The 27,604-nt window shown below is 39.7% G+C and overlaps 1 protein-coding gene across 3 annotated transcripts in view; it reads left to right on the top strand.

Moving 5' to 3' along the window:
• The window catches only part of SCYL3 (SCY1 like pseudokinase 3), a 102,584-nt gene that overhangs the window by 57,196 nt on the left and 17,784 nt on the right, over positions 1-27,604 (top strand). For all 3 annotated transcript variants that reach the window (XM_089664580.1, XM_089664581.1, XM_089664582.1), the window contains exons 4-9: positions 397-499; positions 588-693; positions 2,277-2,354; positions 8,274-8,413; positions 9,034-9,221; positions 10,200-10,371. In XM_089664580.1, the coding sequence (XP_089520706.1) occupies positions 397-499; positions 588-693; positions 2,277-2,354; positions 8,274-8,413; positions 9,034-9,221; positions 10,200-10,371 (787 nt within the window). The remainder of the gene's footprint in view (positions 1-396; positions 500-587; positions 694-2,276; positions 2,355-8,273; positions 8,414-9,033; positions 9,222-10,199; positions 10,372-27,604) is intronic.

Here is a 27,604-nt window from a genome sequence, read left to right as displayed (position 1 = left end):
GAGGCGGGGCTCTTGAGTGATCCTGGGTGTGAGGCCAGATGACAGGGGCAGCATGTCATTCTGCCCACACATCGTGGTCCAGGGAAATGAAGACACCGGACCCGCCTGGAGACGGATAGAGGAGCGGTGTCTTGGTTCCTAAGACCATCGGAAATACGTGGTTGCCGATGGTCTTAGGCGACCCCTGTGAAAGGGTCGTTTGACCCCCAAAGGGGTCGCGACCCACAGGTTGAGAACCGCTGATCTAAACAGTGCTGCAGTTTGTAAGTCAAGATTTAGTTTATCTTGCTGTCTAATTCAATTCTAGAAATCTCCACGTTTAGGATTTATAATTATTAATTTTATTAAATACACTTTTCTTTTGTATATCTAATGCGGTGTTATATTTCTTTCCAGTCGGCTGAGTTTGGGGTCGTGCCAGTGTCATTAAGCCATGCTCGAGACGCTTTTTTATTTGGACGACTGGTGGAAAATCTGCTGACGCATGTGAAAGATCAAAGTAGGTTCCCTTTAAAATTTTCATAAAGAAGTAAATAACTTTTTTGGTGGCTACATTGCTTAACAAATTGGTATAATTTTATTTTTAGCCGATGTTCTCTCTAGCTTCAAGAACACTGTCAAGAACTGTCTTTTAAACCCTGAACCAGAGCTCCGGCCTGCTCTGTCGACTTTACTCTCCCATGACTATTTTAGGTATGTAAGTTACTGATTAAAGCGGATCTTTTTGTAGGACTATGCCATTTTTTAAATTGACACTTTCAAAATATACATGCCTTTTTAATAAAGAAAAACTAAGGGAAAAAGTCCTTGACCAAATCTCATATTGACTGCCAGAACTGCTGATTATATCTGGACATCCTCTAACCTTGAATCTGCCTGATCCAGAATGAATCTTGAGCCATACTGTTTGGTTTGCTCATGTTGTCATAAGTATTTCCTGTCCATCATTTTATGCTTTCTCATGATCAATGTTTCCATGCTTTGTAGACATGGGTGTCTGGTTCTTTGTTTTAGGCTGTCCAACTGGCAAGTCATTATCACTTTTAGAAGAGAGGCATTGTTTGCTGCCATACAAAGATAGTGTTGTGTTTTTTTTTTTGTTGTTGTTGTTGTTTTTTTTAACTTTCCAGTCATGGTCAGAACAATTAAAAATATTCTTGTTGTTTCAGTTATTTTGCCACAGGTAATACTGATCTGACAGAAAGATTAGTGAGACTACGTACTACAGTAGGTAGCTTTATGTACAAAAAGCACTGTCAGCGCTGACTAGCTGTCATAGTGATCACATAATCAGCAATTACATAGTTTGGCTGCTGGTCATACCTGTCTAGTGACATCATGATCCTAAGCCTCAGTTTGAGGTAAAAGAACAAAAAAATAAAAAACAAAAAAACTAGTTGTCAGATGTATGAGTTTTTGTGTGCAGGGATGAAATAGTTTAACATCCTGCAACTTTAGGAATGAGACACCTATTTCTTAAAGTGTTACAAAACCCAGGACCCTGCATTCACTATATCCGGTCTTCAACAGTACACAGAACACGGATATGCAATTATTTCAGTAAATATAAACTGCTAAATACCTTTTCTCATCAGCTGTATATAACAGTCTTGTGACTTCTATCAGTGTCCAGGAGAGCACTGGCTAATCTTGTGGGAGATGTTTTCATTCTCCTTCCATTGTCCTATGAGGCTGCACGACTCCAGACCCTCTCTCCCTACAGCGCCGATTGGCCCTGTGCTGATCACATGCACTCACCCAAGAAAAAAAAACTAGCAGTAAACACCAAACTGAGCATGTGCAGAATGTCCCTGAGGCTGTGTACTATCAGGAGATGAAATGGGGAACGTGGAAAAAGGGGAGGATCAGAGTAGACAGAATCAAACATCCTTTTTACTCAATGCAGAGGATTAACCTCTTAGGTTCCGCAGTGAGTATAGCAAGCATGATTTATTGCATATACAGACTGATTTTACTGTTGTGGGTTTAGTAACACTTTAACAAAACAAAGAAGGCAAATATTGTGATTTTTTTTTTTAGGTTTAGAAAGTCAAAGAAATTGGTTGAATATATTTAATTGCGCATCCCCACTCTTAACTATGAGGTGGGCTGCAGGAGTTGGTAAATTGGGCTTGCACATCAAATAACCAACGTGTGGTGTGTGCTTGTATATACATTGTGTGTGTGTAATATATACAATTATAAATGTGTATGTAAAAATGTATGTTTGTCCCCCTTCCCCCTCCCCACCCACACACTTTTAATGTTTTAAATAGGAATGATTTTCTGGAAATTGTCAACTTCCTGGAAAGTTTAACTGTAAAAAGTGAAGAGGAGAAGAATGAATTTTTCAAGTGAGTACAATCGTAGAGGGTTTAGTTCTAGTTCTATGGTATTTTCATTTCTAGGCATTAAAGCGGTATCAAAGTAAAAAACAAAACTGTAACATATTGCAGATCATCATTTCCTAAGCAGGGTATACACACTGAATTTTTTTTGTTTTGTTTTTTAACCAGGTTGAATGAAACAAAAAACCTGACAGATCCCTGCATCTACACTATTGATGTGGTGCAGGGATCTCTCCTGCTGTGTCTTTGAATCTGAATGTAGGGACTCCCCACCCGTTAGAATACACAAATTAGCAAATTAGCATTTGCAGCCATCAGCTGAAGTAGCAGAATTTCAGTACCTGTTTACCCAGCTTTAGATGTGGTGGCAGCTTTTTTTTTTTCTCATCTCCTTTGGTGATCCAGCTCAGTAACACAGTTTCTGTCCCCAGGTGTCTGCATTCTGGATAAAGTGGTAAAGTAGACACCTTTGAACAGCAGCAATGTCAGTCTGGGGGAAAGATAATGTTCAACCTGCAGATTTACATGGAATTGACTAACAAATTGAAGCTGAGCTCCAGCTAACACATTTTAAGCAGTTACAGCAAACTGCTTTTTTTTTCCTTTTGCAAGAACCTCTGGCTGTGGTAAACAGGTTCTCTCAACCCTCTAACTGCTACATCTGCAGAACAGCTTGGTCTTTTAACCCCTTACCCGCTGCCCTTTAGTAGAACTACTGCTACAGGGTGGCATGGCTGCGCAAAATCACGTATATGTACATGATTTGAATTTTCGGGTAGGGTGCGTATATGTCGCCCTACTCGCACCGCCATTGGCAGCTAGGGATGTCCGTCACCGTGTCCTGGCTGGAGATTCCCCGCCGGCACCCAGCGATCATTGGGGAAAGCTGACGGGAGAGACCTGTGTGTAAACAACACAGGTCGCTCTCCTGCCAGCAAGGACATGCTGATGTGTATTTCTGTGCACAGTAGAGAAATACAAACCAGCATGTCTCCCTAGTAAAACGCACACAGCACATCATGTAAAACAGCACACAGTTAACCCTTTCTTGCCCAGTGTCATTAGTACAGTGTCAGTGCTTTTTTATTAGCATTAGTATTAGTGTCATTGGGATGTCAGTGGCAGTTAGTTAGTTTCCACCCAGTGTCAGAATACCCACCTTGGTCCTGCTATAAGTCGCTGATCGCCTCCATTACTGGTATAAAAACAAAAAAAAATTTCCAGTTTATATACTGCCATTTGTAGACACTATAACTTTCACATAAACCAATTAATTTACATGTATTGGGATTTATTTTAGCAAAGACATGTAGTAGAATACATTTAGACCTAAATTTATGAAGAAATTAGATTTTTTTAAAAAATGTTTTACTGGATATGTTTTATAGCAAAAAGTCAGAAATATTGTTTTGGGTTTTTTTGGGTTTTTTTTTCAAAATTGTCGTTCTTTTTTTTGTTTATAGTGCAAAAAAAAATTGAAAAAATGCAAAGGTGATCAAATACCACTGAAAGAAAGCAATACTTGTGGGAAAAAAGCATGACTGCACAATTTTCAGTTAAAATAATGCAGCGCTGTATTGCAAAAAATGGCCTGGTCAGGAGGGGGGTAAATCCTTTGGAGGGAAAGTGGTTAAAGTAAGTTGGAAAATAACAGACTTGCTGGCCAGATCACTAGGTGAAAAAAAAAGAAAACTAATGCAGTTACCACACCTTAGAATTTATTGCATTTTGTGGGGGTTAATACTGCTTTAATGGCTTATCTTAAATGACATAGTTACCTGTTCAGTCCACAATTCACTGAGATCATTGCTGATGTGCTGCTGGGTGCTCTATCAGCCTCTCCGTGGACAATTTCCTGGCCAGGTCGTGCATACACATTAGATTCCCTATTCATTTTTATGGGTAGGCTTTTGGCTGTTGGCCTCAAGGGTCATTAGTTCCCTTCATTTCCTCTCTAGTAGGCTCAACAGGTAGTGAGAGGAATTCTTCCCAGAATAGCATAGATTGCCTGCATACCTCTCCTGATCTCCATCAGTTTCCTAATATTTCTGAAACCTGGGGTGCTTTGATATTGCAAAATGAGTAATTAAGTATTAGTGACTGCCAAACGTTTGATCACATTAGAAATGTTATTTCCTCTGTGCTTTGGCCATTAGAAAGCCAAATGCTGGTGGTGTGTTACGCACAGCGTGACTCAGCCCCGCCTCTGGTCTCTCCTCACAGGGTCTGATTGACAGCATCAGTAGCCAATGTCTCTGGGCCTGTGAGGAGAGAAAAGGACTGCAGATAGGCTCAGGGCTTGATTGAGATAGAACTTTGGTGTGTATAAAGGGAGGAGAGAGGGCAATACAACACGTGAGGCATGTTACCTTAATGCAGGGAGTGTATTAAGGTAAAAGCCTTTTGAACCACTGTAAACAGACAGAATGATCTCCATCCCTCACACTTTTGCTTTGCTAAAATATAAGTTGAGGCAAAAAATGTGCAAGTATTTATTCACACCCTCTCCAGGATATGGGGGGAAGGAGCGGCGGGGTTTGTATTGCTGGGAAGGAAAGTGCACCAGGAGCCATAAGGGGACAGAGAGCTGCCACCAGGGTAGGTCCTAAGTCATTTGGTGGAAGAGATGCAGACTTCTATGCCAGGTCTATTGCTGTCATATGTGTCAGAAGTGAATACTTATGAAGGCGAATGAGCTCTGTAGGTATGGTCAGTAGACCTCATTTAAGAATATGCAGAGGTAATTTTGAAGTGGATCTAACAAAGTTTTATGATATGTCGTTAGCCTATCTTGAGAAGTATAAATCAACTCCCCCATTGCACCCATTCTGTTCAATCTTAAAAAAGCAGTGTTTTAGTGTTGAGACAAGTTGTGTTTTCCAAACAGTCTGTATACACGTTCGTGCGATAATAACCATGTGCATTGCAAGAGATTTATGGAATGAGTGGCCCATGATTGTCAAATGCTGGAGCAGTGTTGGGTCTAGCAGAAATCAAGAAATAATAGTAGAAATAATGGTGTGAACCTCAGTCCAGTACTTATGTAGGGTGGGGCAGATCCTTCAAAAGTGTAGTAGCGTACCCTCCATGGAACTGCACATCCAGCATCGGTCCTACGTTTATGGATCAATCCTGTGATTGAACAGGAGTTATATCCAGTAATTTTTATACACCAGCTCTGGAATTTCCCACACAAATGAGAGCATCTGTATTAGAATGCTCTATATCGGCATTTAGAGTATATGCAAATAATCACCTTATCAAATAAATAAAAAAGAGAGAGAGAGAGGAGAGAGCGAAAGAGAGGGGAGGGGGGGGGGGGGAGAATCGCAAATATTGAAAGTCCTGTGTATCTGTAAAATGTCCATGCATTAAAAACTTCAACAATATTATAAACTGTGTAATCCATGCTTTCAGTTGCTGCTCTTAGATCTGTGATCAGTTTCCTAAACTTTTCAGTTGTGTGTCATGCTGGCTGGCAGGGAGGGGCCTAACCCCAGCAGAGGGAAACGTTTAATTCTAACCAGTCTGATAAGTTTGCACTGACAACTCTGCATGTTTTTAAATAAATCTCTATTAGGGCGGATTGGTTTTTAAAGGTCATTGTTGTTTTAAAGTCAACGTTAAGCCCGGGTTCACACTGATGTGGTGCAGGAAACACTGTTAATCCTGTGCGTTTCCCGCATTGCAGTCGCATGGCGTTCATGCGATCTGGTGTGGGTCTCAATGATAAATTAAGGACACCCCGAAATAGGTTGCAAAACACAAGGCGATTGCTAGAGAGATTGCCATTGTTGTGAGAACACCCATGTGATGCGATTCAGGTGCAGATAAGAGTCCTGCAGCTTTTTTTTTGTGGATGTGATGCGTTCTGAGCCATACAAAATGTATGGCTCAAATCGCACCGCACAGACATTGCATGTAATTCGTACAGGAATGCAGTACGATTTCTGTGCGAATTACATGCAGTGTCCCACACCGCATTAGTATGGACCCAGACTTAATGAAGCAACCGTACCTCTGAATCACATAATAAGAAACTGAAGCCCCGACAGAATGGATGTTTTAACTTTTAAATACAAAGGTACCTGCCCCCTTCCACCTCCCGCACATTCTTATTGGCACATCACAATGATGACCTGCCAAACTGGCCAGTAAGGATGAACAGCTGATGATTCTGGGGTAGTGAGGAGGATTTCCAGATTTCCGAAGGCACAGTGTGCAGAAAGCTTCCAAATTGCCATGTTGTATTGCATTTTACAGAAAATGACAGAAGATGAAGATTAAAAAGGTGAAGAAGAGAGGAGAAGTGGCTGGGCCGGGCTGGATGTGGACGGTGGCAATCTCTGTACAATAAGCGTTATGTGACTTACCTGTAGTGGGTGGTCATATAAAGTTTGTGAGTTCTTTGGTGTGTTGGTGGTGGATCACTGGAGCACGGATATAAGATCAGCAACCGGAAGCATTGATTACATGTTTTTTAGCACTTGCTGGATTTTTTAATGTTTGGACACTTTAAATAAGCATGGACACGGTAAAGATACACTGGACTCTTGGTATTTGGCTTATTTTAACTTTTTTTTTTTCTTTATATCTTATGTGTTTTTTTATGTATTTGATAAGGTGACACAAAAGTAGCAAAACACAGTGCATTACCACTATCAGCACTTATTGGATCTATGAAAATTCCATACTCACAAACAGGAGTTACATGCCATCTATCGAATATTTTGTAGTCATGTTCCTCCACGGTCACTTTTAGCGAACCTTTATGGATCGTCAAGAAAATTTTTTCTCATTCCTGCTTATCAAGGGATTCTCCCACATCGGTTTCCCAGGCCTTGATGATCGCTGTGGTATTGACTAGTGAATCTCTAATTAAAGTATCAGATATGCTGGAGATGAGGGGCTTTGAGCAGTTTGTGTTTGCCCTGGTTCACACTGATGCGATTTCTGATCCCTTCCAGAAAGCATGGAATTGCATGACAGGTGAAAGAATATGAGTTTCTATGGAGGCCCTACCAAGACATTTTGGACAATTTCATGCTCCCAACATTGTGGAAACAATTTGGGGATGGCCTCTTCCTGTTTCAACATGACCTCAACCTGATAGAACACCTTTGTGATGAATTAGAGCGGAGACTGCGAGCCAGGCCTTCTCATCCAACATCAGTGCCTGACCTCACAAATGTGCTTCTTGAAGAATGGTCAAACATTCCCATAGACACACTCCTGTCCTTGTGGACAGCATTCTCAGAAGGGTTGAAGCTGTTATAGCTGCAAAGGGTGGGCCAACTCAATATTGAACCCTACGAACTAAGACTGGGATGCCATTAAAGTTCATGTAAAGGCAGGCATCCCATTACTTTTGATAATATAGTGTATATGCAGTGCAAATCTGATGCGATTTGAAAAAGGGTTCTGTGTGAGTTTAGTGCAGTGCGATTTGTAGCTCCACAGACTTGAATGGGAACAGCATGCTGTGCAATCTAGGAGATTCCAGTACCAGCTTGCTCTGGAACTGTTCCTGAAGTTGCACAGCAAAACGGATTCAACTTGCACCACATCACTGTGAACCTAGGCTTAAACGTAACTTTTCAAAGAGTAAGAAACATCACCCTATTGTTCGGGTGATTCAAGAAATGCCTGATTTGGAGGTATAGCCAAAGTGGAAAGGGTAGTTCAGAGGATACAAAGAAGAGATCTTGTCTCTGTACCAACACATGTTGGGAAAAAAAAAATCAGCTCTGGGTAAGGTTGCAAATTTACAGTGTGTAACAAATTCATGATATGATCCCAGTGCATTAATTTTACTATAAACTGCACAGTTTTATTTTGTCTTGCTTAAAGTAGTGTTTTATAATATTTTACGTAGATGCATATAAATGCATTAAAACATGCAGTATATGATTTGGTCTTGTATAGGTTTCTTTTGGACAGAGTGTCAACTTTGCCAGAAGAGCTCATCTCCTCCCGATTGGTCCCTCTGTTGCTAAATCCATTTGTATTTGCTGAGCCTATGGCAGTAAAGAGCTTTCTGCCCCATCTTCTGAGACCAAAAAGAGGTAATTTTAATCATTATGAACAGACCTCCAAATTTAGCAGGATTGTCAGAATTTTTCAATACCCAAATGAGCATGGCTGTGTTAGTGGCCTGCTTGAATTTGGTTACACTTAAGGTATGTTTACCAGTTAAGGCTTTTTCTTCATTATGGGTTAGTAGGTGTTACATTATGCTTATATCACAGTATGTGTTTTATGCATTTCACATGTTTACCTGTCAGTTCCTAGCTGCTCTCTTAAAGTAAACCTGTTTTAGAGCTCAGTAGATCAAACTGGCTGTAACTGTATTTTTACACACATCTGACTGTGTACATGGAGTGACTGATCCTCACCCTCTCTCACTGTCTACTTGTTTCTGCTAATCCAATCTTAAGTCAGATATAGGAAAGGATAGGGACAGAATAGAAAAACACATCTCACACTTTCATAAAATGTATGCAAAACTACAGCTGCTGAATGATGAACATTGTTCTTTTTCTTTCCATTGCTTGTGAACAGGATGTCAGCATAGCAAAATACTTAAAAAGCAGCATTTCCCCATGCAGCTGATAACTTTGTGCAAATTGTATTTCAAAAACACAGTTTCTTTACTCTAATGGATAAATCTCACATTTTAATACAGATATTATGGGGAGAAACCGTGAAGATTGTCTCCTGTCCCCACCTCTATTCCAGACCAGAGTCATCCCAGTGTTGATGAAAATGTTTGAAGTTCATGAAGAACATGTACGAGTGGTGTTACTAACCCATATTGATGCTTATGGAGAACTTTTCACTTTAAAAGAACTGAAAGATATTATCCTTCCACAAGTAAGTATTGCTGTTTCATTAAAAGAAATATTTTGCACGTAAAATCTTACTTTATTAACATATTTAAAGTATTCCCCTTTACAGAAAAAATGTAAAGGACACCTAACACAGTACGCCCTGGCTGCTCCCCTAGTCCTTGCTGTACTTGCCTCTGAGGATGCTGAGCTGACAGCAGTCCGGTAGTTTGAAACCCCTGATCATCTCCCTCTTTTCTGTGCAGTGCTTCCAGGATGGATCAGAGCGATGCTCTGTGATGGCACTGATCAATGAGCATCGCTCTGATCCATCCTGGAAGCACGGCAGAAGAGTGGTGATTTCAAATACCCATACTGTTAGACCGACTGCATGGGTACCAATTAGCTCAGCATCCCTGGAGGTAAGTACAGCGAGGACCAGGGGGGTGTTGAGGGTGCACAGTGTTCACCTTTTTTATGTCTTTTTTTTTTTCTGTAAAGGTGAACTAACACTTAAAATGTTTTAGTGAAGTGAATATGAAATATTGCATATGAATAATTTGCATTCTTTTTTTTCAGGCAACAGGTGGAGCTTTATTCTACTTATGTTTTACTGATTCTCCCTTTTCTTTTTTGATGTAAAGACTGTGCTTTATAGAGCACAATGGCTCAAGCTGAAATTTATGCACAAGTGAATCAGGGCAGTGACTCAAGACTGTGCATCAATACAAATGCTTGACTCATTGCACTGACTGATGCCTTACTGGACAGCTCAGTCTGACGAGTCTGTAGCAGTTTCTCTGTGTAACCAGCAGAGCTTTTGGAAACCTTTCTCACATATAATTTTCTGAGTGTGCCTCTCCTTTTCCTCCTTATATTATTTATCCTGGAGCAGTACATGCGTAGCATGGTTATGCACCTCTCTGTGTGGAGGGAAAAAAAGTAATTCAATATATTTATTCTGCTTGCCTTTCTCTCCCTCTGTCTGTGACAAGGATTGGTTAACTACTGTTCTTTTTATTAGGTTCTCTTGGGTTTGCGTGACACCAGTGATTTGCTGGTGGCAGTAACCTTACGTGGCTTGGCTGCACTTGTGTGTTTACTTGGACCTGAAGTGGTTGTGGGAGGAGGAAGAGTGAAGATTTTCAAAAGTACAACCCCTGGATTTACAAAAGTGGCAGATACAACACCAGAAGGTAGCTTAATGAGAAAATGTAATTTTTGCTCCATTTGTCATCTGAGTGTGTATGTAATGTGTGTGTGTGTATATATGTGTGTATGTGTGTGTGTGTGTGTATGTATGTATGTATATATATATATATATATATATATATATGTGTGTGTTTGTGTATATACAGTTAGGTCCATATGTATTTGGACACAGGCACAATTTTAGTATTTTTCCGGTATTGACCAAAACATATTCAAGCTATAGTTATATAATGGATATGGGCTGAAACTGCTCACTCTCAGGTTTAATTTAAGGATATGTACATCCAAATTAGTGGCAGGGTTTAGAAATTACAGCTCTTAATAGTAGCCATCCCCCTTTTTCAGAGAACCAAAAGTAATTAGACAATTGAATCAAAAACTGTTTCATGACCAGGTGTGGGCTACTCCTCTGTTATTTCTTCATCAATTAAGCAGGTAAAAGGTCTGGAGTTGATTATATCCATTATATAATTATAGCTTGATTATGTTTTGGTAAATACCTGAAAAAAAAAAAAATTGTGTCTGTGCCCAAATATATATGGACCTAACTGAACACACACACACACACACACACTATTACTTTAATGGCATCCCAGTCTTAGTCCGTAGGGTTCAATATTGAGTTGGCCCACCCTTTGCAGCTATAACAGCTTCAACTCTTCTGGGAGGGCTGTCCACAAGGACAGGAGTGTAAATATGGGAATGTTTGACCATTCTTCCAGAAGCGCATTTGTGAGGCCAGGCACTGATGTTGGATGAGAAGGCCTGGCTCACAGTCTCCGCTCGAATTCATCCCAAAGGTGTTCTATTGGGTTGAGGTTCCTCCACCCCAAACTTGCTCATCCATGTCTTTGTGGCCCTTGCTTTGTGCACTGGTGCATAGTCATGTTGAAACAGGAAAGGGCCATCCCCAAACTCTTTCCACAAAGTTGGGAGCATGAAATTGTCCAAAATGTCTTGGTGTGCTGATGCCTTAAGAGTTCCCTTCACTGGAACTAAGGGGCCAAGTCCAACCCCTGTAAAACAACCCCACACCATAATCCCCCCTCCACCAAGCTTTACACTGGACACAATGCAGTCAGAAAAGTACTCCTGGCAATCACCAAATCCAAACACGTCTATCGGATTGCCTGTAGACAGAGAAGCGTGATTCGTCACTCCACAGAACAAGTCTCCACTGCTCTAGAGCCCAGTGGTGGCGTGCTTTACAACGCGGCATCTGACGCTTTGCATTGTACTTTGTGATGTAAGGCTTGGATGCAGCTGCTTGGCCATGGAAACCCATTCCGTGACACTCTCTGTACACTATTGTTGTGCTAATCTGAAGGCCACATGAAGTTTGGAGGTCTTTAACTATTGACTCTCCAGACAATTGGTGACTTCTGTACCCTTCAGCATATACTGACCCCACTCCGTCATTTTACGTGGCTGAGTTGCTGTTGCTCCCAGTTGCTTCCACTTTGTTATATTACCACTAACAGTTGAATATTTAGTAGCAAGGAAATTTCACGGATGGACTTATTGCACCTATCACAGTACCACGCTTGAATTCACTGAGCTGCTGAGAGCGACCCGTTCTTTCACAATGTTTGTAGAAGCAGTCTGCATGTCTAGGTGCTTGATTTTATACACCTGTGGCCATGGACAGGTGTCCCAATACTTTTATGGGAATGGCAATGTGGTGGCAATATAGTGTGTGTGTATATTTATATGTGTGTGCGTGCGTGTATGTATGTATGTATGTATGTGTGTGTGTGTGTGTGTATATATATATATATATATATATATATATATATATATATATATCAAATAACAAAATGGAAAGTAAACTACTGCACAATAAATTTGGGATCAGTTGCACATCTCCCTGATGATATGGAATGATGGTTAAGTATCGCCTGTATTTCTCAATTTGAGGTCACCATTGATCCCGACCAAATCTCCAACTTCATTTGCAAAAATGCAGCACCAGACTTGCAAGGAACCTCCACCATGGTTCGAGGTTGCCTGTAGACACCTATTATTGTACAGAGAAAAATCTAAAAATTCATGATCCTACCAGGTATCACTCAGTTACAAGTATAGAAAGGGAAGGGTAGCACTCCTTAAAAATGAACACCAAAAATCTCTCACTTAAAAAGTATGGATTTGGCTCAACACCTCAACCCTAGAGAAATTTTCTGAATCCTATATCAAAAATGAAAAATTATAAACAAAATTCTCTGTACCAACAGATATCTTTGACTAAATTCAATGTATTGATTAATTGGTTAAAAGCTAATACACACTGAAAACATAAACACACACATTAAAAGGTGTCATGGGTCATGTCTAAAGAGCAATTAAATTTTATCTTGGATCAAAGTGATACACATATAAGATAATTATCGCATATTCATATTAAACCAATTGGGTACCAATCAAAGCAGAGAGGGACAGCCGAAGAGGACAGATAGGGATAGAAAGAGTGGCCACTAGGTTTTTAATTAATGCACAGCCTGCTAGACTAATATTAAACTCGGGTCAGTCCCATACACAGTTGACAAGGATGTATAATGGGTAAATTGCTAAATCTCCAGATTTGTTGGCATATCATGGATAAATGTGAGTGAACATAGCCCCAATATATTTTTAACTGGAGATTATATCAAGTATGGTTCCAATTTGCAATCCTGTTTGCAAACAGTAATGGTAATGTATAAGATGTAGCCACAAAATATTAAAGCCAGAGGAGTATTAACCATGCGTTGTCCAGAGGAGAAAAGTATTATTGTATCATTATTTTAAGGTTTAAGTTAACCCAAAAGCACCCTCTGTGTACATCAACCTCCCTCGCATAAGTAACCGCTTCTTAGTAGCCTGTGTATACTCTGGTTTTGTTGCCTAGTATTGATATTCTGTGCATACAGTGAAGGAAATAAGTATTTGATCAGCTGCTGATTTTGAATATTCGTCCACTCACAAAGAAATGATCAGTCTAAAAATTGAATGGTAGATTAAGGTCTGGAGGCTGGCTAGGCCACTCCAGGACCTTTAACCATTAGCCGCCCGGCCAATGGCCGTTTGGCGGCTTCAGATGTGTATCTGCATTCCGGGTGCACGCCATTTGGCGTGCTCCCGCACATGCGCCGTTTGCGCTAATGCAGAGCGGCGCAGCAGTGCGATCTGTCACCGGCCGTGCACCTGGGACACGGCCGATGACAGATCCGAGTACCGGCTCCCGTTGCTGGTACCATGTGACCTGCTGTGACCAATCACAGCAGGTCACATGACGGTTGTATACAATGGCATCAACCTCCCTTGCACCAGTAACCGCTACTTAGTAGCCTGTGTATACTCCGGTTTTGCTGCCTAGTATTGATATCCTCTGCATATATTGGCTCCAACACAAAGGATTGACCCTGGGTGAAATGGCAGTGCAAAAACTGAGCTGGAATTACACTTATTTTGCCAAGTGACTTTTTAAACTCCCAACAACTGTAATGGGTGTAGGTGTTTTTTTTGTCACTTGCTGTCATTAATAGCCACAGTCCTGTAGTAAGCCAGGAGCTGGAAAGATCAGCTCTTGGCCTAGGAATGCTGATACACTGCATTCAGTTAGATTGTTCTGTAGCACACTGGAACCAAGTGCCTGCACATTGTGTTTGAATTGTGATTTGATGTTATTTATGGCATCATTTGCACTTTATGTGCGTTGGCAGCCATGATCTCCTACAGCAACAGATCAATGCAATAGTGTTCTATTTCTTTGCTGAAACCAGTATTTCCCAAATCCCCAAAATTACTGTGCTTCATGCAGCAAATGCCAATCTCATTTAGAGAATCAAATACCCATTGAAGTGTGCACAATTTATTTCAGATTTGTTTTTTTTTAGATCACAAACCTGTGATATAGAATTGTAATGCTCATTCTTATCTAGACAAACCAGACTTGATGTTAACTTTAATCTAAAACTTTACAAAAACAGTGTACTTTTCATGTGCATAAAATCAAAATGGAGAAAAACACCTTCCTCCTTAAAGCAATTCTAAAGGTTCTTTTTTTTTTTTTTTTGGAAAATAACAAACATGTTTATACTTACCTGCTGTGTGCAGTGGTTTTGCACAGAGCAGCCCGGATCCTCCTCTTCTCGGATCCCCCACAGGCTGTCCTGGCCCCTCTTTCCCGTTGGGTGTCCCCACAGCAAGCAGCTTGCTATGGGGGCACTTGCTGCTCTGTGTGTCCAGTCACACATGGAGCCGCAGCTTGGCCCTGCCCCCTCTCTCTTCATTGGCTGACTGGCTGTGACCGCTTGCTGTCACAACCACTTTAAAATGTGGGAAAAAAATATAACGTGTGTAAGTATATATAGCATAATAACGCTCTGTATGTCCTGATAAAATGACGATTATAACATTTTCCACATGTACACAAGCCATTCATATTGTTTATCTTTCTTGAAAAAACGCAAAAAGATAATAGCAGAAATTACAAATCAATTGAAATTGGTGAAGGCCCGAAAGAGTAAAAATATGGCATGGCCACTTCATAGGAACAGGCTCAAAAGCTGCAGCAGTGCATGCAAATTAATAAAATGCTGTATTTTACCCTATGTATTATAAAAGTAAATATCTGAAATTTTTGACAGAATTTTCTCTATCCGGTAAAGATGCTGAGTCTTGATATATTATTAATGCTGCTTTCAATCACTCAGTAAGTAGTTTGTGGATGGCCTTTTATCCTTTTTCTGTTGACACCTTTACTGTTAGATGTTTGTAGGTATTTCCATTCATTAGTTATGGTTTTCCCGGTTGTTGGCTCACATTATTACATCATCTTCATATAATCATGTCACAGCATGATTGCAATAATTTATTTGAGATGCTGAACTAAGTGTTTTGAAAAAAAATGCAATAATTTAAATTTTGCAAGATAGCACAAAGACATTGGGGAGGATTTACTAAAACTGGAGCAGACAGAATCCTGACCTCTTCTGCAAGGCGACTCTCTTGTAAGGAGCCATTCCTTATTCTTCACGGTGACAAAGTAGTATGCCCAAGACCCTGCTTTCTTCCTAAGGTGGTCGCAGCCTTCATCTTCAATGAAAACAAAACTTTTTTCCCTTGTGTCCTGCTTCTAATCACCCAAAGGAGATTGCACTTCACTGTCTGAATATGGCCAGAGTCATCTGCTTACGTAAAAGCTACAACTTTTATAAGGCAGATTTGACTTCCTTTATGTCCTCAGGACCTCACAATGAACATCCTGCTTCAAGAGCCACCATTGCTAGGTGGATAAAACAGCTTGTCTTAGGATCTTTCACCATAATGCACCTCCTGCACTTATACATGTTTACGTCACCAGGTTGGTAGAAATCAAGCCTCTTGCCCAGCTTTGAAAGGCTATCACCTGGTTTTCTGTTCGTATCTTTTTCACGTTCTCCAGGTGGACGTCCAATCCTCTGGAGATGCAGCTCTCAGCCTCAGGGTTCTTGTAGCAGCAGTTGGGTTGGGTCTGTTTGCCATGTTGATGCCCACCTTTCTCATTCAATGCTTGAGGATGTCCCATGGTCTGATTTGCATGTAAAGTCTATATATTGGAATATAGTACCGGAAACAGACCCCCTTCCCTCTGTTCATATGTTTCTCATGTGCTGTATTTTTTTTTTTTCTTCTTCTTTACTTTTTAGCTGAAGATGTCTGTTTGATTGAGAGAAATATATTATTCTTGTGGATACCCAATGTAACCCACATCTCTGTCTCAGTAGGGCAAATGCAAATAGTAGTTTTTTTTGTAGTACTACCATGGGACTTGGACCTGCAGATATTTCTGTATACCATCACTACCATTCCTAGCTCAATATCCTGGTGTTTCTAGAAATGTCCCTGACATATCTGGCACAGTAGCACATTATATTGGGAAATAATACTTTTCCCTCCTGCTTTGCAGTGCTGTTTCCCTGGAAATATAATTTTACCCCTGACTTGGTTGCCCTGCAATACTACCAATTTGCTATTTCCAAGCCAGCAAACTGAAGCACTTGGTGAATCTTGGACATCTGCTCCCACTGAACAAAAGAGCCTCCGAGGCTTATGTCATTGGACAGTGTAGAACAATGTCACGTGCAAAGTGCAGTAACCCATAGAAACCAGAAATTAAATATTTGTTGATTTGATTCCAATATAGTAAACTAGTTATGGAATACAGACATATAAATTGTTGCTTGTGCTATTCATTAATCACTTTCCCGCCACCTTATAGCAGATATACTGCTACAGGGTGGCAGGGGTGCACAAAATCACACACATATATATATATATACATACATATATATATATATATACGTGATTTTGCATGTCCTACCTGCTCTGCTGTTCGCGGCTGTCAATCATTGGGTCCTGGCTGGTGATTACCGGGCATCTCCAACGGGGAGGAGGACTGTTTAACAGTCGTCCTCCCTGTCAGCTCGGGCACACTGCTCTGGATAGCTGTGCACAGCACAGCAATTCAGAGCAGTGTGATTACAGGGAAGCACACAGACACTGCTCCCCAGTAAAACACTCTCTGCAGTTACCCAGTGATTTTTTTTTTACCCATCACTGTATTGGTGTCAATGGGGATGTCAATGACACCAAATAATTTCCCCCCAGTGTCAGAATGTCTGCCACAGTCCTGCTATAAGTCACTAATTGCTGCCATTAGTATAAAAAGTTTTTTTCAGTATATATACCATTTGTAAACGCTATAACTTTGACGTAAACCAATTAATTTACATTTATTGGGAATTTTTTTTTAGCAAAGACATGTAGCAGAATACATTTTGGCCTAAATTTATGACGAAATTTAATTTTTTACATTTCTTTACTGGATATGTTTAATAGCAAAAAGTCAAAAATATTGTTTTGTTTCTCAAAGTTGTCAGGTGATCAGATACCACTGAAAGTTCAATTAGTGAGAAATAAAGGACTTAAATTTCATTTGGGTGCAGCATTGCATGACTCCGCAGTTTTCTGTTAAAGTAACACAGTGCCATAACGCAAAAAATGGCCTGGTCAGGAAGGGGAATGAATTCTCAGGAGGGCGAGTGATTAACCATTTGCCTCCTGAGTCTCTTCTGACACTTCTCTGCTACATGTAAAAATCATCTTTTTTGGCTAGAAAATTACTTAGAATCCCAAAACATTATAATTTTTTTAGGCAGAGGCCCTAGAGAATAAAGAGAATTTATTGCACAGTGGGTTAGAGAATTTGCACAGTGGGTTTTCAAACGTAATTTGTTTGGAGAAAATACACTTTAATAAATTATTATGTATACAAAAACACAATATAATACCCAATTGTTTGGTAAAATATATAAGATAATACCCAACACGTCACGCTTGTGGAATGGCGACAAAGTTCAGTACCTAAAAATCTCTATAGGCGATTCTTTAAAAACCTTTACAGTTTACCAGTTTAAAGTTACAGAAGAGGTCTGGTGCTAGAATTTTTGCTCTCACTATAATGTTCATGGCGGTACCTCATGTGTGGTGCGAACACTGTTAACATATGCAACCCACGTGGAAGGAGGGGGCCCCTCCTGTAAAAGTGATCCAGCGGCTAGTTAGCTGCTAGGATCGCTTTTACAAAAAAGAGCTTCGCCTGCCAAAAAAAGAAAAAAAATAAGATATCAGGATGATGACATTATCTGCATGCATCATCCTGGTATAACCACTGCAACTCAAGGACATACAGGTGGTAAGTGGTTAATAAGCTCTTTAAACAGGCTCTGTACCAAATCCTGGAAGAAACATTACAAATTACAAGAAAAGAAATGTATAGAAAAATGTTTATATGGTTTAGCATCATCAATGAGTGTGTTTGCAGCACAGATTTCCCCCGTTATGATGTTATTACATCACGTTACAAATTCCCTAGGCTGCATCTTGAAATAAGAAGCAGACACACAGGATTGTATGACCTGACTTTAGAAGCTAATCATCACTAGCAAAAGTATCTATTCCTGAACAGACGAAGATATATGTAAATAAGTTCAAATGTTGAGCAGGAGAGGTGGCAGGGAGAGGCTTGTAATATAAATGTGAGCAGAGGGTTGATGTTGTGGGTTGGTGTTGCGGAGTTGACTGAAGTACTGGGATGACGACACTTCCAGCCTCACCATGCATACATTTTCCATCTTGTGGACAAGAATCCAGCAGACTGTGAGCAATTGTTGGGGTCTGTTAAATCAACAGTTAACCCTTTTCACACACAAACATCTGTAACCACATGTTTTAACTAAACAATGCACAGTTCACAGTATCCGTTTTAGGAATGCTGACTTTTGAAAAGTACTTAATAAGGTTTTCCTGGTCTCTGGTTAAAGCTGAGTCCAATCCTGACACAGTTACTGGCCCTCAGAATAACTCTCAGCAGTCGTGCTGAGTTCAGTAGAGACTCGAGAGCTCGCAAGCTGCAGATGCAGCCACCTTTTCTTGTCCCCAAGTAGGGCTTGTACGGAAATAACATAACTTATCAAATGGGCCTGAGGGTAGGGAGGTAGGAATGCTGTAGCAGTTGACATTTTCTGCAGACCTTCCCTTAAGGACAGATTTCTAAATGCATCCATATTTTTCTATGATCAGGTGTTACAGTCTGATAACCAGTGTACTATTAAACAGAATGAAATTACCATTTGAAAAACTGTAAATATGATATTCCTCTTATAGGTGACATCCTCAGGAGAAAGGTGTCCCACCCGCATTCTGCATTTTGTAATATTTGGGGTGTTTGGTCTCAAATTATTGTAATACTGTACATTTGGGTGGATTTGTATTACTTTAAATCATATCAAGATTTGTGAAGTGTGTAGATTTTGGCTCTGGCAATTAGAAATCCACAGACAGGAATGTGGATTGCTTTCACTGCTTCTGCTAAAGTATTTACCATGGACATTAAGGTCTCTACTAATGGAGGGTTACAACAGCTGGTAGCAGACTTCTGGCTTCAGAGATGACCTGCTAATGTGTTAAATGACCTGGGACTTGTCGGAGCTGTAAAACTGGAATGTTTTCTGGGATTTTTTTTTTTTTTTACCAAAGGTTTGGTTAAAAGGTCCCTGTCTTAGCAAATTGCCAATTGGAAATATCATTATTTATAATGTGAATTTCATTAAAAGGTTTTGAAGATCATCCTGACTAAGCAAAATTTATGATACTGCTAGAAGTTGTGTTTGATGGGTTTTTTTTTTTCCCGACTTGATCTGCTAGATGTTTTATGATCCCTTGCTCTAGCTTAAACTGCTGTAGTGGGGGTTATATGAAATTGGATCTTCTTTTTGCATGCCCTAGCATAAAGATTTAACATATAACTAAAGGCAAATGTTTTTTGTTTGTTTTGGAAGTTAATAAAGGGAAAATCTTCCGATGGGGATACTCCTTCCGGTGACTTGGGGGGCGCCAATGGATTACCTTAATTTGCAGGCAAAAAAAGCTGACAGGGTTTAACCTTCTATTTTTCTTCCTAAAATGAAAAAAAAAAGTTTTGCCTATTATTATTAAACAGTATTTATAAAGCGCCAACAGTTCGCTCAGCAATGTACATTACAATGGGAGACAATACATGAGACAGTACAATATAATACAATGCGATGCGATACACGCCTATAGTTCTACTTTAAGTTTGATGTTTGTAGCAAATTTTAAGTAAAACACTCCCCTTTCTTTTGAATTTGGGGTTAGCCAAACTTTATTATTGTTAATAAATAACCTCTGCTAGGGTATGCCATTTACATTGTACTCCTGTGGGGGGCTGCGAACAACAGATAATTTGAATCATGTCATATCATTTAGACTAAATAATCATTTCCCCTTTATAAATGTAATTTGTAAATCAAAACTTATTTTACAGATGTAGTATGTATTTTTTTTTTTCCTATGCAGTGGGGCTGTGCCCACACTGCATGGGTCAACTGTTAGTTTTGTCTAGGGGTGAACAGAAAGCTCATGCTCGCCTGATCCTTTAATCCTCTGGAAAACGGTGCTCCCCTATGGTCCAGCGGCGGACTGATCGATAGAGCCTGCTCTGGGCATAACATCAGGAACGATCCACTATTCAAGACGGCTGGAGTGCCGGACAGGCTTTGTGCTGGTAGGATCGGAGGATCAGAAATGTATATCTCTGCTCTCATCTTCCCTAGAAAAAAGGAGCAGTTATGTTTTTTTCTTTTAAACTTTTTTTTTTGTTTGAAGTTGGGCTTTAAGGATCTGCATAATTCACTATTAATAATAATTCCAATTTTTTTTTTTGTATGTGCAAAACCTACATGCAAATAATAATAATTTAATAGTAATAATTTGTTTTTGTCACTTAACTTATTCCTACTCCAGCAACACTGAGGAGGCTTAAAGAATGTGAACCCTCACCTTGTAAAACAACCCATTAAAATGGAAATGAAAGGCAAAACATTTGTGTATACATATAAAAAATTTTTTTTAAATACCTAGGTGATCACATACTGTACCCTCTGTTCTCAGCTGCATAAAAGTTAGTGGAGGAGAAACAGCAGCCCACTGATTTTCCCCCAGTGAAAGGCTGTGGGAGGGGGGGGTCACGTCTGATCAGAAGAGTCCTCACCACAGCCAGCATGTGTGAATGCGTGACTGGCAGGAACACCAGGGATTTCACACAAAGGAAGCAATACAAAGAAAACAAGATACATTTTCAAGTACATGGTACAGCAGGCACTTGTAGGAATGAAAATTGAAGATCACCTTAACAATTATGATCGCACAGTTGTTTAATGCACTTGACACTAAAATGAGTAATGAGCAAGTAATTTTTTTATATACACTGGACACTTTTGAGGTCACTTTAATACATTTGTGTACCAGACACTTTATGTGGAAGAGTGCATTTATGAATATATACAGCTATGCTAAAAATTTGCATACCCTAGCAGAAATCATGACGTTTTGGCATTGATATTGAAAATATAGCTGATCATTCAAAAAAACAAGTTTTATATTTAATGATAGTGATCCTATGATGCCATTTATTATCACATTTGATTCCTTCTGAAATCCTAATGATAACAAGACTCATCCAAATGACCCCGACCAAAAGTTTACATACCTTGGAATGTTTGGCCTTGGTACAAACACACAAGGTGACACACACAGGTTAAAATGGCAAGTAAAGGTTAATTTCGCACCTCTGTGGCTTTTTAAATTGCAATTAGTGTCTGTGTATAAATTGTCAATGAGTTGTAAGCTTTCACATGGATGCACTGAGCAGGCTATATACTGAGCCTTGGGGAGCAGAAAAGTGTCAAAAGACCTGCGTAACAAGGTAATGGAACTTTATAAAGATGGAAAAGGATATAAAAAAGATATCTAAAACCTTGAATATATCAGTCAGTACTGTTCAATCACTTATTAAAAAGTGGAAAATTTGGGGATCTCTTGATACGAAGCCATGGTCAGGTAGACCAAAACAGATTATAGCCACAACTGTTAGAAGAATTGTTTAGGATACAAAGAAAAACCAACAGGTAACCTCAGGAGAAATACAGGCTGCTGTGGAAAAAGACAGTGTGGTTGTTTCAAGGAGTACAATACAATGATACTTGAACAAAAATGAACTGCATGGTTGTGTTGCCAGACAGAAGCCTTTACTGCTCCAGGGCCACAAAAAAGCCCGGTTACAATATGCCCAACAACACCTTGACACGCCTCACAGCTTCTGGCACACTGTAATCTGGAGGAACAAGACCAAAATAGAGCTTTATGGTCACAACCATAAGCGCTTTGTTTGGAAAGGGGTCAACAAAGCCTATAGCTGCAATAATACCATCCCAACTGTGAAGCATGTTGGTGGCTCACTGATGTTATGGGGGTTGTTTGAGCTTTAATGGCATGGGGAATCTTGTGAAAATTGATGGCAAGATGAATGCAGCATGTTATTAGAAAATAATGGCAGACAATTTACATTCTTCTGCACGCAAGCTGCGCATGGGACACTCATGGACTTTCCAGCACAATAATAATCCTAAACACAAGGACAAGTTGACCCTCCAGTGGTTACAGCAGAAAAAGGTGAAGGTTCTGGGGTGGCCATTACAGTCTCCTGGCCTCGATATCATCAAGCCAGGGTTATCATCAAAGTCGCGTTTCATTAAAAACTATCAAAGACTTTGCATGACATGGAGGCATTTTGCCAAGATGAATAAGCAGCTATACCACCTGCAAGAATCGAGGGCCTCATAGACAACTATTATAAAAAACAGCACGCTGTCGTTGATGCTAAAGGGGGCAATACATAGTAATAAGAACTAAGGGTATGCAGACTTTTGAACAGGGGTCATTTCCTTTGTTTATTTGTTGCCATGTTTTGTTTTATGATTGTGCTGTTCTATTATGATCTACAGTTGAATATGAATCCTATAAGAAATAAAAGAAATGTGTTTTGCCTGCTCACTCATGTTTTCTGTAAAAATAGTACATACTGTATATTACCAGTTCTCTAATGGTATGTAAACTTTTGAGCATAATTATAATTGTGTTGAATTGTGTATAGGAGTAGGGATAAGTTGTGACACAAATGAATTCATTGATATTTGCATGTAGTTTTTACACATACAAAAAAGAATGGAAGTTCGGGAATGGTGCAGGTCCTTAACTAGCAATGTATAGATCTTTCCAAAAATATTAAACACTTAGTTGTACTTAACTCATACTATGCCTGCACATTTATAAAGTGGGTGAATTTCTGGAGTTCAGCTTTAGAGTCATTGGGATCTGTACAGTAATTGTGATTATTTTGCTAGGATGCCAATAAGCAGGGTGGCTTTGGCCTATTTATATGTTTTTAGTTTACAAAATAGCTTGGGGTACAACATGGTGTGGATTATGAAATGGGTTGTGTTATATAGTGATATTTTTGTATTGAATAGCACTAAAATGAATCTTGGATTTTCCTTTTATAGCCTCACCTTATCCATCACTAAATTTATCTTATCCATCTCTACATTCTCCTCCTGATTGGATATAATACACAGAAAATGACAATATTAGCCAAAGCAGCTGTCTAAACTGAGACCTGAGTTATAGATGGAAAAATAATCCTACTTCTCACTTTCTTCATCTTCAAGACCACTGATCAACTCTGGTTAGAAAGTCCTTGCAGCTTTGCTCAACAATCAAACACAACCATTAATTGTGGATACAATTTGCCATGCTCCCTCCTGTAACACTCACTGATGATGCATGGCTTGTTGTCAGACTGACCTGGATTTGTGGTCTATTTCTCTTCATATTGTCTAGTTTGTTATTGGCCTGCCAGAGTGGGGCTTTATTGTATCATTGCTGTGTTTTTTTTTTTTATTCCACAATACATTTCTTCCTGTGGACTCATAGATAGATGAATCCCCTGTACATGTGTTCTGTAATGAACATTTTAAACATTGTGTTATCGGATGCCGTGTCAACAGAGTGAATTCTTGGTGTGGTTTTTTTTTTTTTTTTTGACAAATAGCAGGACCTCCTTTACTAATTTATCCTGGCAATTCCATCTTTCATTTCCAGTCTATCAACTTTGATGAAATGAGTGCTACACCCCAGAAATGTTTATTAAAAAAATTCCAGTCGAAGGTCGCATCATGTTGAATGGAAGATTTTCACAGATCAAGAAGCCTGCTATCTGAAACTCATAGACATGAGCCTAAAGGGCACTGCGTTGTTTCTCTGGTCATGTTCCTTCCTGTAACATTTCAATTTTTTCTTTTGTAATCTTTGTAGATGGATGAATTCCTCTTTGTGTTCTGTAATGAATATTGCTATGCTGTGTTTTTAGAAATTAAAGTTTATAATTTATTTTATTCTACTACATTTTAAACAAACTTTGACGTTTGTAGTTGCAAGAGAAAAAAAGAAAAAAACAAGCGCACATTTTCTTTTATGCTGCAGCATCAGTGTGATGCTGTAGCTGTCCTACGTTGGCTCTAAGATTGAGAACTACCACTGATCGCTCTGTTCTCAGTCTTCTTGGAGCAGAAAGCAGTAACTGTCAAGTCACCATTCTCTGCTCTGTCCCTCCAGCGCTCAATAGAGCTCCGGACTGGAGAGGAGGCTGGTGCAGCAGGCTCTAGCTCTTACCTGCATACTGAGAGGTGGAGCCAGCCATCAATCACATCTGGATGGATCCCAGCAATATTGTCTAGATCCTTCCAGAGCCTGGAGCGACTCAGCTGACAGCAGGGTTTTGCCCTTCTGTGGTGGCAGAGTAAGAGCACCCCTGTGATCCACAAAAAAGTATGAGTTGGCCATATTTATCTTTCAAGGCAAAATTTCCAGCACATTTTGTCACTTTAGTAACCACTTTTAGTTCATGACCTTTCGCTTTGAATTGAGTGGTGTTTTGATGGTTATATGAAATGCTTTCCATTATCTTTTTTTTAATTTTTTGTCCTGGCTGTAGCTGTGTTACAATCCTGGGACATTCACAAAGAAACTGTTTATACATATGGACTAAAAAAAAGTGAACAAAGGTGTTGTTTTTTTAAAAATAATGCTTTTGGACAGTTTCAACAATGTCTGTATTTGTTTTGATAGTTGATCTTGGGTTATTACATAGGCATTTTCCAGTGACTACATAGTGATATTGATTAGGTCTTTTTAAATACAAATAAATACATTTTTGAACTAAATATTGCACTCTAGTATAAAACCGTTTCATTGGTAATAATGGAAGATAATTATCTTACTGATTTTTAATCGCTGGAGAAAGACTTGTTTTTTCAACTCTTTACTTAAATTTAGCAAGTGCTGTGAAGCTAACCATACACCTGCTGCAATTGAATGTGCAACCTCTTTAATCACTTGCCCTCTGGAAGATTTTATCCCCCTTCATGACCAAGTCATTTTTTGCTATTTGGCACTGCATTACTTTAACTGGCAATTGCATGGTCATGCAACACTTACATTTATAAAAAAATGTTGTATAATTTTTTTTCACACAAATAGAGCTTTCTTATGGTGGTATTTTGATCACCACTGGGTTATATAAGCAAAAAAAATTTTGAAAATCCCCCCCCCCTTTTTTTTTTTTTTTTACTTCCTGCTATAAAACATATCTGATAAATATAAAACATCACATTTCTTCATCAAATGTACTCTGCTATATATTTTTGTTAAAAATAAATCTCTCTAAGTGTATATTGATGGGTTTGCGCAAAAGTTATATCGTAATATAAACTATGGTGTATATACTGGAATTTTTTATTCTTTTTTATTTTATACTATTAATGGCAGTGATCAGCAACTTTTAGCGGGACTGTGATAGTGTGGATGGTAATCTGACACTTTTGACACTTAGTGGGAACCACTAATACAGAGGTCAGCACTAATAATAATATCCACTGACACTGGCTGGGAAGGGATTAATATCTTGGGGCAATCAAAGGGTTAACTGTGTGGCTAACAGTGCTTTGTGCATTCAATGTGTGCTGTTTTTACTAAGGGATGGGCTGTTTTTTATTCCTTGCTTTGCAGTAAAACAAAAACTGCTCTGCTGTCAGGACAGAGCCCTGTGTTTTAAAATCACAGAGCTCTGACAACCGGGATCCGCTGATTGAAGAAGACAGGACAGAGCTCTGTATTGTTCAAAATCACAGACCTCTGTCCTGTTTTCCTCTTCTCCAATCAATGTCTCCCGGTTGTCAATCACTGGCCAGGACAAGCTGATTGGCTTACGCTGTCACTAATCACAGCACAGCTGGGACGGCGGGGGCACGTGTGCCCCCTACCGAAAGAGCTGGTTCACTTTCTAAATACTCGATCTAGCGCAAGAGAGCTGCCCTGCCACCATACTATGTGAGGCAGTCGGCAAGTGGTTAAATTTAAAAAAATAAAATATATGTATGTAATGCTAGGATTTACATAGACAATCTACATACAATTTGCATCCAGTCAGACAGGCACATACGCTACTAAAAGTTTTGGCAAGTCTAAAAAAAAAAAAAAAAAAAAAATGTACAGTTAGATCTTAAGGTGTATGGTCAGCTTTATCGCTGCATAGTCTTTATTTCTACTGCACATTTGTGCCATTGACTGCGTAGGGTTTGCTTTTACTGATGGTGTGGTCAGTTTTTTTTAGCTTAGTTGTGTGAGCACAGCCTGCCCGTTGTCCAATGGCCAAGATTTGTGTTGACACGCTCCCCCTGCAGCGCTCTTCACAGAGAAGATCAGTGTACTGCTTTCTCTTTGCCAACTGCTCACATGCCCCTCTGCAGTCTCCACCCCACCTCTCTAAGTCCCTTATGCAGTCGAATTGTTTTGCCTTGCATCCTAATTTTAAACTGAATGGGTTGTTTTTACAAGGTGAGGGTTCACATATTCAGTACTCTTAATGCTTGCAACCTTCTAGCAAAAAAAGATTGGTTTTTTTTACAAACTGTACTGTGGAATAGCAAGAGGTATCAGATTACAGACTTGACTAATGAATAACTTAAGATGGCCATACACTAATAGATTTTGTGAACAAACATTCATACAAAAATACTGAGTATATTCGGTAACTTGACTAAAATCGTTCAAACAAGCTTAAAAATTTTGTTTGCTTTTAACATTCAATTTTGGAACAAATGGACTTTCCTGAATGAAAACCACATTCACTGTTAACAATATAAGAGAACATTTCCAATTGGCTTTTCACTGTGTTTGAAAAAGAATGCCAGTTGGACTCCATTAACCATGTCCCGACCGCCCTATAGCAGATATACTGTTACAGGGTGGCAGGGGTGCGCAAAATCACGTATATATACTCGATTTTGTGTTTCCGGGTAGCATGCCCGCGTGCCCTACCCGCGCCGCCGTTTGCGGCCGTGGCTGTCAATCACGGGGTCCCAGCCGGTGATTCCCTGCCGGAGCCCGGAGATTACCGAGGATCTCTGATGGGGAGGAGGGCTGCTTTGTTTACTAACAGTCCTCCTCCCTGTCAGCTCGGGCACACTGCTCTGCCCCCCAGTAAAACACTCCCAGCACACAGTTAAAATTTGATCGTCCCTCATGATAACCCCTTCCCGCCCAGTGCCATTAGTACAGTGTCGGTGCTTTTTTTTTTTTTATATAGCACTGATCACGGTATTGGTGTCACTGCAGATGTCAGTGACACCAAGTCAGTTCACCCAGTGTCAGAATGCCCGCCGCAGTCCCGCTACAAGTTGCTGATCTCCACCAGTAAAATAAATAAATAATTCCAGT

Source organism: Staurois parvus, unplaced genomic scaffold, assembly GCF_062004578.1.
Source record: "Staurois parvus isolate SC_StPar_1 unplaced genomic scaffold, SC_StPar_1.0 ptg001955l, whole genome shotgun sequence".
Taxonomy (NCBI): Eukaryota; Metazoa; Chordata; class Amphibia; order Anura; family Ranidae; genus Staurois; species Staurois parvus.
This window is presented reverse-complemented; position numbering and strand designations above follow the sequence as displayed.